This window comes from Tachysurus vachellii, chromosome 13, assembly GCF_030014155.1.
Source record: "Tachysurus vachellii isolate PV-2020 chromosome 13, HZAU_Pvac_v1, whole genome shotgun sequence".
Taxonomy (NCBI): domain Eukaryota; kingdom Metazoa; phylum Chordata; class Actinopteri; order Siluriformes; family Bagridae; genus Tachysurus; species Tachysurus vachellii.
In genome coordinates, this window is record NC_083472.1 from 22,147,998 (window position 1) to 22,163,968 (window position 15,971).

A 15,971-nucleotide genomic window follows, 5' to 3' on the forward strand; every position below is an offset into this window, starting at 1 on the left:
TTACTATAAGAAATAATAATAACTTTGTGCACTCATTTTAAAGAGAGTTCTCATACAATCATTTTACAAAGACAAAAACCCTTAAAAGGATCCTAAACTAAGAACCACTGAAAAGCTTTTTGTAATTGTTTTAGTTTTGGGTTTGTATCTGTTTATTCAATCCACTAGGTTTTTCTATCTGTTTTTCTATCTCTTTAACTGTAATCAGAATGTCCTTGAAAAAATACACCTCAGAAACCAAGGTACTTAATCTTTGTTGCTGCTGCGGCACCATTAAGCACCTTCAGAATCTTTTATTAGAAAACTTTGTTTTATTTTTAAATTTATCTTTTATTAGAAAATATTGTACAGTACATACTTAAGTCTAATTTTAGATACAACCTTTATTCTGTTGTCCTATCAGAAAAAAAAATAATCATGAGCTGTATTTTTGTTGTCTCTGGAGTTGTTGTCTCTATTATAGATTATAGATTAATGCTACGGACATTTAATATCTATCTTTTACATGATATACACTATGCAGATAAAGTGTACATTTAAAAAAGTATATTAAAGGGAAGTCGTAGCCTCATGGTTAAAGAGTTTGACTCCTAACCCTAAGGTTGTGGGTTCGAGTCTCGGGCCGGCAATACCACGACTGAGGTGCCCTTGAGCAAGGCACCGAACCCCCACAACTGCTCCCCGGGCGCCGCAGCATAAATGGCTCCCACTGCTCCGGGTGTGTGTTCACGGTGTGTGTGTGTTCACTGCTGTGTGTGTGCACTTTGGATGGGTTAAACGCAGAGAACGAATTCTGAGTATGGGTCACCGTACTTAGCCGTATGTCACGTCACATCACGAATATCAATGGACTGCAATTACCACAACACCACAATGACAAGGAAAGGTACTGATTTGTACCTTTAGTTTATTACTACAGGTTTAGGCTGAATTTCAGAAGAAACAACAGTATAGACTATTTTTTTGTTCATGCTAGAGTGGTATGCTCAGGGAAACCTGTACTGTACCTTTAATATCTATATTTCACACAGTAATGTGGAGAGTCTCTAATTTTAGAAATGATTTAAGGTACATAAATGAACCACAAATTGATTTTTACAGAAAACCTAACAAGATACACCTTTCTGGAGAACCAATACATACAAAGGACACACAAAGTGACAAGGAAGGGTACAGTATATCACCTGGATTTTATATGAACTTGAAAGACGGTCAAGTTTAAACTTTATGAGTAGTAAACAGTTCATAATTTGATTCTGATTTCTCAGAGTAAAGAAAATCTAGACTACTTGCAGCGTTCTAGGTTAAAGCTAAGGTACAAAGGTGTGCGATATGTAAGGTTTAGTGACACGTGGCTTGGCTGGATAACTTGTGAGCATAAATTTAGGTTCATCTAATCTGTAATTCATCATCATTAAGAATTCATCACGGTTAAACATCACACAGGTTGCGGTGAAAAGATTTCACAATGGTCTTCATATAGAGTGCTTAAAAAAGTCTCCATATATATGGACTTTTAAACAAAAGCTTCTCTTATAGCACTAAGTATGAACTTAAAAAGTAAGCTTTCTTTCCAAGTGTATAGAATAATTCTAAAGCGCAATAAAACCAAGACCTTGTTATTATTAGACACGGACGGATCCTGCTGCGACCCAATAACAAAAGGAAAGAGTTGGAGAAGTTTGTTGAGGAATTGAGTACAGCGAATAGGGAGTAGTTAAGAGGGTTGGATTAGAGGTGATCTTACCTGAGACACCGCAGAAGAGCGCGCTGAGGACGCAGATGCGCATGCTGGAAGCTGCAGACGTGATGAGAACTGGAGAAAAGGAGAAAGGTCCGAATGTGAGAAGTGCTGAGTGGTGATGATAGGTCTGAGGTCTGAGGGTTAGTCCGTTACTAGTGAGGAAGGTGATGATGATGATGATAAAAACAGTAATAACGGTGAAATCGTAACGCGTGCGTAACCAGGCGGAGGAAAGGATAGGAGCTGAGGAGACGCGTGTAAAGGCGCGAAGGGATGACAGTGGCGCGGCACCAAAGGCGCGCGCCGACCACACACACACACACACACACCCACGCACGCACACACACTCACACGCACACACTCACACACACACAAGCGCACACACACACACGCACACACACACACACACACACACACTCACACGCGCGCACACACATTCACACACACACTCACATGCGCACACACACACTCACATGCGCGCGCACACACACGCACACAAGCACACTTACACTTACACACACACAGAGGAAGAGAGAGGGAGGGAGGGAGAGAGAGAGAGAGAGTGAGAGGGAGGGAGAGAGAGAGAGAGAGAGAGAGAGAGAGAGAGAGAGAGAGAGATGCCTTTATACCAGTTAGTGCGGATGTTAGTTAACCACATTTTGTGTATTTGTAACTTTAATCTGTTTAAGGGAAAATATTAATACATTTTACATAGTTACAGTACAAGGGTTCCAGAGCAGCAGGATCATGAGTGATCTACAGGATTACTGGAAGTACAAATAACAAAACATGTAAACAATTGCATTAATGTTTTGTTTTTGTGTCTGAAAAATGCAACCTCAGCACATTTCCAAGTTTAATTCCATTAAAACGGTAAGTTTAGATTTTTTTTTGTGCTTTGCTCTCAGGAAGTGCTTCTTTTACCTCGTGAAATGTTCGCCACTTATAACACACAATAAACAGTGTGTCCATGGGTGTTTCTGCAGACTTTTAGGTTTCTGCAGACTGTAATTGATTTAATTTCATATGAATAAATTGAATTACTAACACAACTCTATAATGATAAGTATATATTTAATAATAAAGAACAAATTGAGGCACAAAGGTAACTCTTATTTGCTATGATTATCTTGAAATGCCTTTAAAATGCCAATGTTTGGACATTATTTAGAAATGCACATTCCTATGTGTCAAGATCCCACAATCCACAGTGCAAGTCTGAACAGAAACGAACAGAAACGATGTTCCAAGAACATCTCTGTTGACCACCACAATTAAATTTTTGCAAGAGAAACGATATAAAGACAATTTGAAAACTCTAAATGCTCAAATGGAAGACGTTTGAAACCACAAATACTTTTCCTAAAGCTGGCTGTCTGGCCAAACTCAGTAACTGGGTTAAAATGGTCCTTAGTTAAGTCACCAAGATCCCAATGGACACTCTAGCAGAGCTTTAAAAGGACATCCATCTCAGACATACTCAGTCAAATCAGACATTTATGGTAAAGTGGCTGGTAAAAGACAGAGGCATGAGCCATTGGACTACTGATTGGAAGCTGCCATCACTGGACCCTTGGGCAAGGCTCTTGCTTAGTTGTTTAAAATTAAGCCTCTCTGGATTACGGCATCTGCTGAATGTAAATGTAGGCATTCAAAGGGTTCTGAGTGAAAAGAGCAGCGTTAAAACTGAATGTCTGAATGTCCCTATTCAGTGAAGCATTGTGGTGGGAGCATCATGCTCTAGAGGTGCTTCTTCATGCTTAAATAATTGTTCAACCGCTCAGGAAATAACTATAGTGATTATATATGTGTATATATAATTTCTGTCAGGAAAAAAAAATAAATTTAGAAAGCCATTTATGGTTTGTATTAAACATTTTACATAGTTTTGTACTGAAACACACACAGAGTGAACATTTCTTCAATAAGAGATAAAGCTGTTAAAATACAGTTAAAGCTTTGTTCCATCTGAGGGGGAGAAAATGTTAATAACTTTTCTGGCATGCTGACATCGCTCAATACTGTGATTAGTTTGCCTGGAGGAAGGCAGGATGCTGCTTGAATGGCCATTCAAAGAGAAAAGAAAAAGATTCCTTCGGGTCAGTTCTGTTTGCTTAAGCCTCAGGCCACAGGAAGTTATCATAACGATTTGAAGAAACATTTCTGTCAGTCTAAACCGCAGTAAGCCTCTTCATGTTGCCCTCTCCTTTTATTTATTTATTTATTTAATTTAAACTTGCACAAATGACCCATGAAATTAATATTTTCCTCTTTTGCTAGTTCAATTAAATGTCGTTAGCTTGTTCTAGGTTTTTCAAAACCAATCTCTGTTTTATTTCGCAGTAAAGCTGTAAGTTCTAGAATTAGCAAGGACAGATTTAAGTTGACTGCATCAGTGAAGTTCTTCCAGGATGCCATTTTATTCTGTTTGGCACAATGTTGACACGCTACTTTGTGGAAGTAATCTCTGTCATTGAACTGTGCAGTAATAGTTTTTTGGGTTGTGGACGCTGCAGATAAGAAGCGAAACTCGGTGCAGATAAAGCCTGACCTCCAAACGCCCAGAATTCATCCCACATTTAATTCAGTAAATATGGAAATGCTGGAAAATATTTTCCCCGTATCATTCGGTGTGAATTATTTGTTGTGATCGAGGCCTTAAATGTAACATCAACCATGTAACAGAGAAGTACTATCTCAGTGATTTGACAGAGGAAATAGATTTATTTATTTATTTACTCTGTATATCCAATATCCAACCTACAATGTACTCATACTGTGGCAATTTTTAAACAATCCTGGCTCTGTCTATACGAATGAGGGCTTGTTCATAGCACTAAGATCCTGGCTTTGTTTTCCTTCCACAGCCTTTTTTACACTCAGTATAATTTCCTAAAATTGAAGCGTAAAAAATGTACTTCATTATACAGGTGGAAGAATCCACCACCAACAGGGCATATCACAATCTACACCCATTATCACAATAATGGGTGTAGAAATTAACATAAAGGTAATACAATGGTTATATGCATATAGTATACGTATGTATATAAAGTGGAGTCACGTTTAACAGATAAAACTCGATTATTTTCCAATGACAGTGTTTTATTCATCTAATACCAGAACAATTTGCCAATATTTGCCATTTATTAAGTTATTAATTAAGTTACACGTACAAAACAAGTTAGCTATAAACAGTTATTTCAACAGGCTCTCTTTTTTCTCTAAAAATAACTAAAAAAACAAACTAACTACATATTTTCTCTCACTCTCTCACTCACTGACTCACTCACTCATTTTCTACCGCTTATCCGAACTACCTCGGGTCACGGGGAGCCTGTGCCTATCTCAGGCGTCATCGGGCATCATGGCAGGATACACCCTGGACGTAGTGCCAACCCATCGCAGGGACTACATATTTTCTTTCACTGAAAAAGCAGAAAGTATAACCTGCTTTTTCTTTGGTTATAAAAAAGTTTTTTTTTGTTTTTTTTAATAACCTGTGGTTCCTGTTGTTTACAATGCACTTACACTGAAGTTTTGACCATATCTTACCAAGTCTGAAAATCTTATGATCATATTAACATAAAAAAAAACAAAAAAAACAAACTTGTTCAGAAATCTGTTTATTCTTTGAACCAGTATGGGTGGTTTTATTGAAAGAAAATTCAAAGCACTTCACAAAGAATGCCATAAATGTAATTGTAACTATTTGTGAATGACTTGTTATTATAGAAATATCAATTTATTATTATTTATATATCAATTCATATTATCAATTTATTTACCATGGTCAGATAAAATAAAAAAATAAAATAAAAAATTCGATGATATACTCTAAGCAACTCCAAGTCCAACCTGTGGAAACAAAATGACATGAACCTGTAATTCTGAGACTACTGCTTTTTTTTATAGCAACTTAATCAATTAATTAATCTTCTGACAAATGAGTCAAATCCATAAAATGCAACTCCAGACTATTAAGCTACTTTGCCATCGATACCGGAAGAGAGAAATTCTAGCGTGTGAAAAAGTATCCTGTGGAGACAAAATGGCAGGTTTATTTTAAAATGCCCACTTTTCCGCAGCTCTGTTTGAATTCCATTTACCATTAACAACATGACTTCAACTGCTTCACAAAAAGACTCACGGGGAAGAAATTCTCCGAAAAACATTTCAATTGAAACATAAGTTCACATCTTAGATGCAATTACACCGCTTAGCTGTCAGTCTGTCAACACTGAATAATATTCCGTCCAATTCCCTTGCCACTACTTAACCATGCAGTCTGATAAATTAACTACTGAAGCAGAATATGGGTTACCGCTGCAAGGAAAATCTCTGTGGAAATTGAAAGATTTATCACTCTGAACATAAGGCTCATGTGGTTTATGACATGGACTAAACTAACTGATGTATCAGTCATGATGGAGGATCAAGGTTAGATCTTTGTCTCTCACCTGGTTTCAACTTATAGTATATTATAGAATCCAGACATGCACACCGATAACTTAGAGGAACTTTAAGTCAAGAAGCTTTTATTGTCATTTCAACCATACAGTACTGTATATAGCTGACGCGGTACACGGTGAAAGAGATTTTAAGAAAGAGATTCAGAAAGCGGAGAGAAATCAGAAAAAAGGACAAAAGTTAAAGTAAATATGAATACAAGAGAGAAAAGTTTGATGGTTTTTTTTTAAAGGTTTGCTAACTTGCGAAGCTTTTTTTCATATTAAGTTTTAGAAAAGTTTGTCAGAGGACGAATGTTTTTAGCCGCGATAACGTCAATGATCGAATCCAACACCAATGAGGTGATTTTCATGCTGGGAAGATTTACCACAGTCCAAATCTGAGTGTGATTGATTCCAGTGCCTCCAGCAGCACTGGTGTGATTTCAGACTCACTTGATTCGATCGCACTCTGCTGTGTTTGCGTTCATCTTATGTGACTCACTGTATTTTCTTCTTCTTCTATTTATTATTATTATCGTCGCTGTCGGGCGGAAACCTTGTATGTCCAAATTTGGTCAATTTCATATTTTTTCACATAGCGATGCTATTGGTCAGTCCCCACGTGGGTCTGTTATTTTTACAAGTTATTAACCAATCTAAAGTCTTGAAAATAGCTTGAGCGCAAATCTCATAACTCCATTGGACACTTCAACTGTCCACCTCTTCCTCACTCCGCGGGAGAGCTTCACGGCATATTTCTCCTCAAGAAGAGTCGCAACGAATCAACACGTCTTCTGAGGTAAATGTCTTCAAAACACTGGGCTCAAAGAAAAAAAAATCTTGACCCCCGCTAGTTCTGGTGCTCGTCTGAGGACAGGAATTTAGCGCAAGACAATCCACTGCAACGCGGACTAAACCCTGTGCACTGCAGATAAGGTACGGCGTTTTTTTAATTTCCTGAAAAATAATGGTTTTGGAGATACGAGGATTCTGCCTGACAGCGACGTTAAGCTTTTGGTGCTTCGACCTACAGTAAGGCACTAATGTGTTCTACTCACCTGTCTCTTCTGTGTCCCACAGCGTTCCCCTGTTACTCATGTGTTGCAGAAACTAATGATGTAGTCATCAACTAAAACACACAGTTTACTTTATTTACTTTCCTTTACTTTACTTAGGAATTGTGACCGAACTCACATCACCTTCTACAGGTTGTTTCAGGTTTGGTACCCTTGTTCCCATCACAGTTACTGTGGCTGGGAGATCATGCTGTTTTAGACTCAACTGCCCATGTGAAAACCTCCTAAATGTAGCTTGATAATAAATGAATAAATAATATACATAAATATCTATAAATGTAAGAGTTGGCAATTCGCTGTGGTATAAGACGAATAACACACATCGGGGTGTGCTGTGATTGTCAATGCTTTGTGGTTGCTTTCACCTCAGTGTTGTTGAAAATGAAGCGTGTTTACGTGAAAGTTGTTGGTGTGTGAGTTTGACCTGTCAGAGAAATTCTGAAACACAATCTGAGGGAATTAATAAATAAAGATGACACAATTATTCTCTCTTCAAAGCCTGTCTTTGATTCCTTTTACACAGTACAGAGTAGAAATGCGAAAATTAAAGAACATAATTTTCTTTTTTTAGTTTGCTTGTCGATGTCACCAGACAGTGACGGAAAATAAAGACGATCTTCCAGACAGTCCAAAAGGCGTTAACATTTTTATCGCCTCTCACATCAATTCTGTAGTGATATGGGCAAATACAGGAAATTGTACTGAGAGATGATGGATCAGATGAATGGATCAGAACGTTCTAGATATCTAGCACAAACCAGAGTTTTCTGTTCTTTGTACAGTGAAGGTGTGAGATGTACAGCTTGGGATAAACAGATACATGCAAATTTAAATAAATAAAGAAAGAAAGAAAGAAAGAAAGAAAGAAATCAAAGGGGGAAAATGCAGACAAAAAGTTAGATAGATAGATAGATAGATAGATAGATAGATAGATAGATAGATAGATAGATAGATAGATAGATAGATAGGAAATGACTTTGGAGAAAGAAAGAAAGAAAGAAAGAAAGAAAGAAAGAAAGAAAGAAAGAAAGAAAGAAAGAAAGAAAGAAAGTAAGAAAGAAAAGGGAAATGCAGACAAAAAGATAGATAGATAGATAGGTAGATAGATAGATAGATAGATAGATAGATAGATAGATAGATAGATAGATAGATAGATAGATAGGAAGCAAATTACTTTGGAGAAAGAAAGAAAGAAAGAAAGAAAGAAAGAAAGAAAGAAAGAAAGAAAGAAAAGGGAAATGCAGACAAAAAGATAGATAGATAGATAGATAGATAGATAGATAGATAGATAGATAGATAGATAGATAGATAGATACTGTAGATAGATAGATAGATAGATAGATAGATAGATAGATAGATAGATAGATAGATAGATACTGTAGATAGATAGATAGATAGATAGATAGATAGATAGATAGATAGATAGATAGATAGATAGGAAGCAAATTACTTTGGAGAAAGAAAGAAAGAAAGAAAGAAAGAAAGAAAGAAAGAAAGAAAGAAAGAAAGAAAGAAAGAAAGAAAGAAAAATGGGGGAAATGCAGACAAAAACATAGATAGATAGATAGATAGATAGATAGATAGATAGATAGATAGATAGATAGATAGATAGATAGATAGATAGCAAATTACTTTGGAGAAAGAAAGAAAGAAAGAAAGAAAGAAAGAAAGAAAGAAAGAAAGAAAGAAAGAAAGAAAGAAAGAAGCTGCTCTACAATCAGCATCTGATAAAAATTCACCTCATCTTTAAGTCAATTCTTAAACAAAATAAAATTCCTTTAGTTACACACTCAGCTAGTTAGTTTCTGCTCTTACAGTATCACCAAATCTACATAACTGCTTCCTGCCCCAGGCAGGTTTGGGCAGTGTGACTTCCTATCAGCTTTATATCCCTGCTATGACATTCCATGAGGTAGATCTATCAAACTGATCACATACAGGACACATTGCATGCTCACTTATACACAGACAGACTGCACAGGCTGCATCTACAGCTTCATGTGCTCCAGCCAGATGGTGCGAGCCTCCAGCTGAGATCATTACCTTCACCATGATTTACAGTTGTTCAATTATTCAGACGCTTTTATCCAAAGTGACTTACAAATGAGGAAATACAAGCAAAGCAATACAAGGAGTTCTTTATACAACTGAGAGCAAGAGGAACAGAATTCACACGGTTGGGGTAGAACAGTGACTGTAAGTGAATTCTTGGAAAGGGACATTCTTTGACATTCTTTGACACACTCTCATTCACTCACGCAATCACACACTAAGGACAATTTTCCAGAGATGCCAATCAACCTACCATGCATGTCTTTGGACCGGGGAAGGAAACCGGAGTACCCGGAGGAAACCCCCGAGGCACGGAGAGAACATGCAAACTCCACACACACAAGGCGGAGGCGGGAATCGAACCCCCAACCCTGGAAGTGTGAGGCGAACGTGCTAACCACTAAGCCACCGTGCCCCCTGCATGCTGACATATACAACCTTATGTTTGCATACATTGCGTTGTATCCTATACAGTCAATGTTCACAGAGTTGTTTCACTTTCAGCCACTGCTTTAAATGTGTATTAAAAACCTTGAGTCTTGTTAATGTTTTAATTTCTGGTGGTAAATCCATAAATTTATGCCTCTTACTAAAAATCGCGTCTGACCAAATGTTGTTCTACGTTTTGCGGCTATAGTTTCCGCTAGTTGTACCTCTAGTTCTTATTCCGCTCTTTTGTTTCACTACTAATTGACAGAGTATTTCTGGTGCAAGGTTGTTCATACACTTAAAAATTAGTTTTAAAAATGAATAATTTACAAAACTGTCAAAACTCGATATATTATGCTTCCTTAGAATGATGCAATGGTGCCATCTTATAGGTTTTTGGTCCATTACTTTTAATGCCTGTTTATATAATGACCTAATAGGTGTAATTGTTGTTTGATTGGCCTGATCCCAAACAGGGATGCAATATGATAGTTGAGAAAATATCATGGAATGCATAAATTGCTGTGCTGCCTTAATGGGTATATATTGTCTTATCAATCGAAAGCAGTTTAAATTAGTCTTGACAGATCTTAGACAGCCTCTTTACATGACTATCAAACTTAAGATGAGAAAGTGTTAAGTGTTCATGGAAGAGGTGGGTATTGTGATATTTGTTTTTGAAGATAATGATGAGTTGTGATGTCTGGCTTGTGGTTTATTCCACAACTGAAGGTCAGTCAGTTTGGAGGTTCTGGATGGGACCTTGTGACTCACTGAGGCATTGTTTGGTACCTGACCATGGGTTACAAGACAAACAATGAACATCTATGAGAGTGTGGAGGTATAGGGTGCTGTTCCAGACAAGGCCATTTAGGTGGGCATCAAGGCCTTGAATTTGATCTGGGTGACTACAGGCAGCCAGTGGAGGGAAACAAAAAGGGTGATGGACTAGTTGGCACCTAGATGTGGTGCTGCATTCTGAATCATCTGAAGGGGTTTGATTGAGCTGCCTGGGAATCTCTGCAGTTGCTGTAGTCTAGTTTTGAGATGAAAACATTGAGACGAAAACAGTCTGGAGTGGTAGCTGTGTGGCATGATCAGTCACGCCAGGCTTACACTGTGCGATTTCTAGCGTTTGTTGCTTGTCAGACTATACCAACATGATCCCCATGTCACACTGTAGGATCTCAGTTGTCGTTATGATAGATGTGTCAAATTTGTCAAGACTCATCAAAATTGGATGCACACCAGAAGACTTGTCTGAGGTTTTATGTCATAAATCCGTGGCATGTTCAGACCCGTTTGGCTTGAAGTCCGGATCGGCGCTCCTATTGGTTCGTGGTTTGGCGCTCGTTGTAGGAGATGTCACACTACAGGTAAGTGTCTAAAATCTTTAGACACTGTTAGAGGAAAAAACTGTTCGCAATAGCCATTAATCGGCTGTCAGTAACCATGACAAACCAGCGACCAAAGACTACAGATTTTATCCTAGGATTCTCGAAATCGGGGGCACGGTGGCTTAGTGGTTAGCACGTTCGCCTCACACCTCCAGGGTCGGGGTTCTATTCCCGCCTCCGCCTTGTGTGTGTGGAGTTTGCATGTTCTCCCAGTGCATCGGGGGTTTCCTCCAGGTACTCCAGTTTCCTCCCCCCCGGTCCAAAGACATGCATGGTAGGTTGATTGGCATCTCTGGAAAATTGTCCGTAGTGTGTGATTCCGTGAGTGAATGTGTGTGTGTGTGTGCCCTGTGATGGGTTGGCACTCCGTCCAGGGTGTATCCTGCCTTGATGCCCAATGACACCTGAGATAGGCACAGGCTCCCCGTGACCCGAGGTAGTTTGCATAAGCGGTGGAAGATGAATGATTCTTGAAATCTATAAATTCTTTTTTTTTTTTGTTTTTTTTTTTCAGATTGCTTGCTATTTCTGACATCAAGGAAGAAAAGGAAGTGGAGCATGTGGAGGGTAAGAATGTTTATAGCTGCTATAAAATAAGGTTACAGGAAATATAAAATAACAGGAAGTATACTGTGCTGTGGATGTTCCATAACATTAAGTGTATCTCTAAACTAATATGTGCAGCGATTAGTCAATTTACAAATGTTTATTTATGGGTGAATTGCTGTGGTATATAAGGAATAAAAACCTTCAGGACATGCACTTACTGGAAAATAATAAACATTAGGTTAGACTCTGATTACCTTCCTCTAATTTTCTCCTTTGTTTAAAGAACGTATGGTGTAAAATAAGCATATCCACACGCCGAATGAGTGTGGAGTAAAGCACTTGTGATGGAACCGCCATGAGCACAAAAAAGGAAAGATCTGCTCCGTCTAAGTAATTTCCATCTGCTCATCTTCGCTCATGTGGTTTTATAGCAGGAAACAATGTTGGCAGATGGCTTTGGACTGCAATTAATACAAACAGTTTTGCACTCAAGTCTCTAGCAGTGAACAGTCGATAACTTCACATTAAAACTATAATGAATTTCCTGGTTACACAGTATAGCAATATAACCTGCCAACATTTAATGTACTGTACTAAGTAGTGTATCCTGAATACTGACTTTCGAATGTATCATAAATATTTATATAAATATAATATATCTGTATTCCGTTATAGCTCGATCCTGACATGATACAAGCTTTGTTTGTGTGTCAAGTCATGCATGTTATATACTGTCTTTCTACTGATTGTTTTTTTTTCTCAGGGGACAAGATTACTTATTTATTTTATTGAAATTGTTATTTTATTTTGTTGTTTGTATGTTATTTCATTGACATTGACAGAGAAATGAAAACTCTGGATCATTGCATAAGTATATTGTATTGCATATACAGGTATACATTCTCAACTCAACTCATTTTCTACCGCTTATCCGAACTACCTCGGGTCACGGGGAGCCTGTGCCTATCTCAGTCGTCATCGGGCATCAAGGCAGGATACACCCTGGACGGAGTGACAACCCATCACAGGGCACACACACACACACTCTCTCATTCACTCACGCAATCACACACTACGGACAATTTTCCAGAGATGCCAATCAACCTACCATGCATGTCTTTGGACCGGGGAGGAAACCGGAGTACCCGGAGGAAACCCCCGAGGCACGGGGAGAACATGCAAACTCCACACACACAAGGCGGAGGCGGGAATCGAACCCCAACCCTGGAGGTGTGAGGCAAACTACTAAGCCACCGTGCCCCCCGCATATATACATTTTTTCAACAAAACCTCAACTATAATCAGGCTTCTGCATGTACACGAGAAGAGAGATTTGATGTTTACCAAACAGGAACAAGGTACAATAGAACCAGGCATGCTTTATAACACTGGTTCTCAACCTTCAGAATTCTTGGGGTTGATCTACTCCATCTGCAGTTCAGACATCCCCAAGTGAGGTGGTTGTGACCCCAATGTTGAGAATCAATTTGTAGAAATAATCATGGAGAACATACAGAGAACTGTAAACTGCACATACGGATGCGTGTTTGGAAGCTTTAATGAGTACAGAACACAACAAGAAGTCCAATATGGCAAGCAAGGTCAAGAATCACAGGCAGGTCAGCTGATTAACAAACAACACACTGTGGGCTAGACGAAATCATACGAACCAAGAAAACAAGTTCAAACCAAGAAAACAAATGAGTGAGTGAGTGAGTGAGTGAGTGAGTGAGTGAGTGAGTGAGTGAGGGTGTGAGTGAGTGAGTGAGGGTGTGAGTGAGGGTGTGAGTGAGTGAGTGAGTGAGGGAGGGAGTGAGGGTGTGAGTGAGTGAGTGAGTGAGGGAGGGAGTGAGTGAGTGAGGGTGTGAGTGAGTGAGTGAGGGAGGGAGTGAGTGAGTGAGTGAGTGAGGGAGTGAGTGAGTGAGTGAGGGAGTGAGTGAGTGAGTGAGTGAGTGAGTGAGGGAGGGAGTGAGTGAGTGAGTGAGTGAGGGAGTGAGTGAGTGAGTGAGTGAGTGAGGGAGGGAGTGAGGGTGTGAGTGAGTGAGTGAGTGAGGGTGTGAGTGAGTGAGTGAGTGAGTGAGTGAGTGAGGGAGGGAGTGAGGGAGGGAGTGAGGGTGTGAGTGAGTGAGTGAGTGAGTGAGGGTGTGAGTGAGTGAGTGAGTGAGTGAGGGTGTGAGTGAGTGAGTGAGTGAGTGAGTGAGTGAGTGAGGGTGTGAGTGAGTGAGTGAGTGAGTGAGTGAGTGAGGGAGTGAGAGAGTGAGTGAGTGAGGGAGTGAGTGAGTGAGTGAGGGAGTGAGTGAGTGAGTGAGGGTGTGAGTGAGCGAGTAAGTGAGTGAGTGAGTGAGGGAGTGAGTGAGTGAGTGAGTGAGTGAGTGAGGGTGTGAGTGAGTGAGTGAGGGAGTGAGAGAGTGAGTGAGTGAGTGAGTGAGGGTGTGAGTGAGCGAGTGAGTGAGTGAGTGAGTGAGTGAGGGTGTGAGTGAGTGAGTGAGGGAGTGAGAGAGTGAGTGAGTGAGTGAGTGAGTGAGGGTGTGAGTGAGTGAGTGAGTGAGTGAGGGAGGGAGCGAGGGAGGGAGTGAGGGTGTGAGTGAGTGAGTGAGTGAGTGAGGGAGTGTGAGTGAGTGAGTGAGGGAGTGAGTGAGTGAGTGAGTGAGTGAGTGAGTGAGTGAGTGAGTGAGGGAGGGAGGGAGTGAGGGAGGGAGTGAGGGTGTGAGTGAGTGAGTGAGTGAGGGAGGGAGTGAGTGAGTGAGGGTGTGAGTGAGTGAGTGAGTGAGTGAGTGAGTGAGGGAGTGAGTGAGGGAGTGAGTGAGTGAGTGAGTGAGTGAGGGAGTGAGTGAGTGAGTGAGTGAGGGAGTGAGTGAGTGAGTGAGGGAGTGAGAGAGTGAGTGAGTGAGTGAGTGAGCGAGCGAGCGAGTGAGTGAGTGAGTGAGTGAGTGAGTGAGTGAGTGAGTGAGTGAGTGAGCGAGTGAGTGAGCGAGTGAGTGAGGGTGTGAGTGAGTGAGTGAGTGAGGGAGTGAGTGAGTGAGTGAGTGAGTGAGTGAGTGAGTGAGTGAGTGAGGGAGTGAGTGAGTGAGTGAGTGAGTGAGTGAGTGAGGGAGTGAGTGAGTGAGTGAGTGAGGGAGTGAGTGAGGGAGTGAGTGAGTGAGTGAGTGAGGGAGTGAGGGAGTGAGTGAGGGAGTGAGTGAGTGAGTGAGTGAGGGAGTGAGTGAGTGAGTGAGGGAGTGAGAGAGTGAGTGAGTGAGTGAGTGAGTGAGTGAGCGAGCGAGTGAGTGAGTGAGTGAGCGAGTGAGTGAGCGAGTGAGTGAGTGAGGGTGTGAGTGAGTGAGTGAGGGAGTGAGTGAGTGAGTGAGTGAGTGAGGGTGTGAGTGAGTGAGTGAGTGAGTGAGTGAGTGAGGGAGTGAGTGAGTGAGTGAGTGAGTGAGTGAGGGAGTGAGAGAGTGAGTGAGTGAGTGAGTGAGCGAGCGAGTGAGTGAGTGAGTGAGTGAGTGAGTGAGTGAGTGAGCGAGTGAGTGAGCGAGTGAGTGAGTGAGGGTGTGAGTGAGTGAGTGAGGGAGTGAGTGAGTGAGTGAGTGAGTGAGTGAGTGAGGGTGTGAGTGAGTGAGTGAGTGAGTGAGGGAGTGAGTGAGTGAGTGAGTGAGTGAGTGAGTGAGGGAGTGAGTGAGTGAGTGAGGGTGTGAGTGAGTGAGTGAGTGAGTGAGTGAGTGAGGGAGTGAGTGAGTGAGTGAGTGAGTGAGTGAGTGAGTGAGTGAGTGAGTGAGGGAGTGAGTGAGTGAGTGAGGGTGTGAGTGAGTGAGTGAGTGAGGGAGTGAGTGAGTGAGTGAGGGTGTGAGTGAGTGAGTGAGTGAGTGAGTGAGTGAGGGAGTGAGTGAGTGAGTGAGGGAGTGAGTGAGTGAGTGAGGGTGTGAGTGAGTGAGTGAGTGAGTGAGTGAGGGAGTGAGTGAGTGAGTGAGTGAGTGAGTGAGGGAGTGAGTGAGTGAGTGAGTGAGTGAGTGAGTGAGTGAGTGAGTGAGTGAGTGAGTGCTGTGAAAACTTTCAGTATGATTTATTTATATATAAACAAAAAAAACCCTTTTGAAGTCCATACCTCTAACCTTCCTCATTCATCAGTGTAAATATAAAAGGAGGACTTTATGAAGTAAATATCTGTCCCAACTCTCATCTCATCCCATCCACACTGGCTCTTGTATTCTGTACACATTTCATTAATCCTTGGATCAGTGCATTGTCAGAGCTTCAGGATCTTCTGGGAGTGTTAAAATCCTGTACCAGTTATAAG

At 40.7% G+C, this 15,971-nt stretch overlaps 1 protein-coding gene across 1 annotated transcript in view; it reads right to left on the reverse strand.

Annotated features, from left to right (window-relative positions):
* Nucleotides 1-1,801, reverse strand: part of rxfp1 (relaxin family peptide receptor 1) — a 39,194-nt gene extending 37,393 nt beyond the window's left edge. The window contains 1 exon segment of the mRNA XM_060885864.1: nucleotides 1,748-1,801. Coding sequence (XP_060741847.1) covers nucleotides 1,748-1,790 — 43 coding nt within the window. The 5' untranslated portion in view covers nucleotides 1,791-1,801.
* Between the last annotated feature and the right edge of the window lie 14,170 nt (nucleotides 1,802-15,971).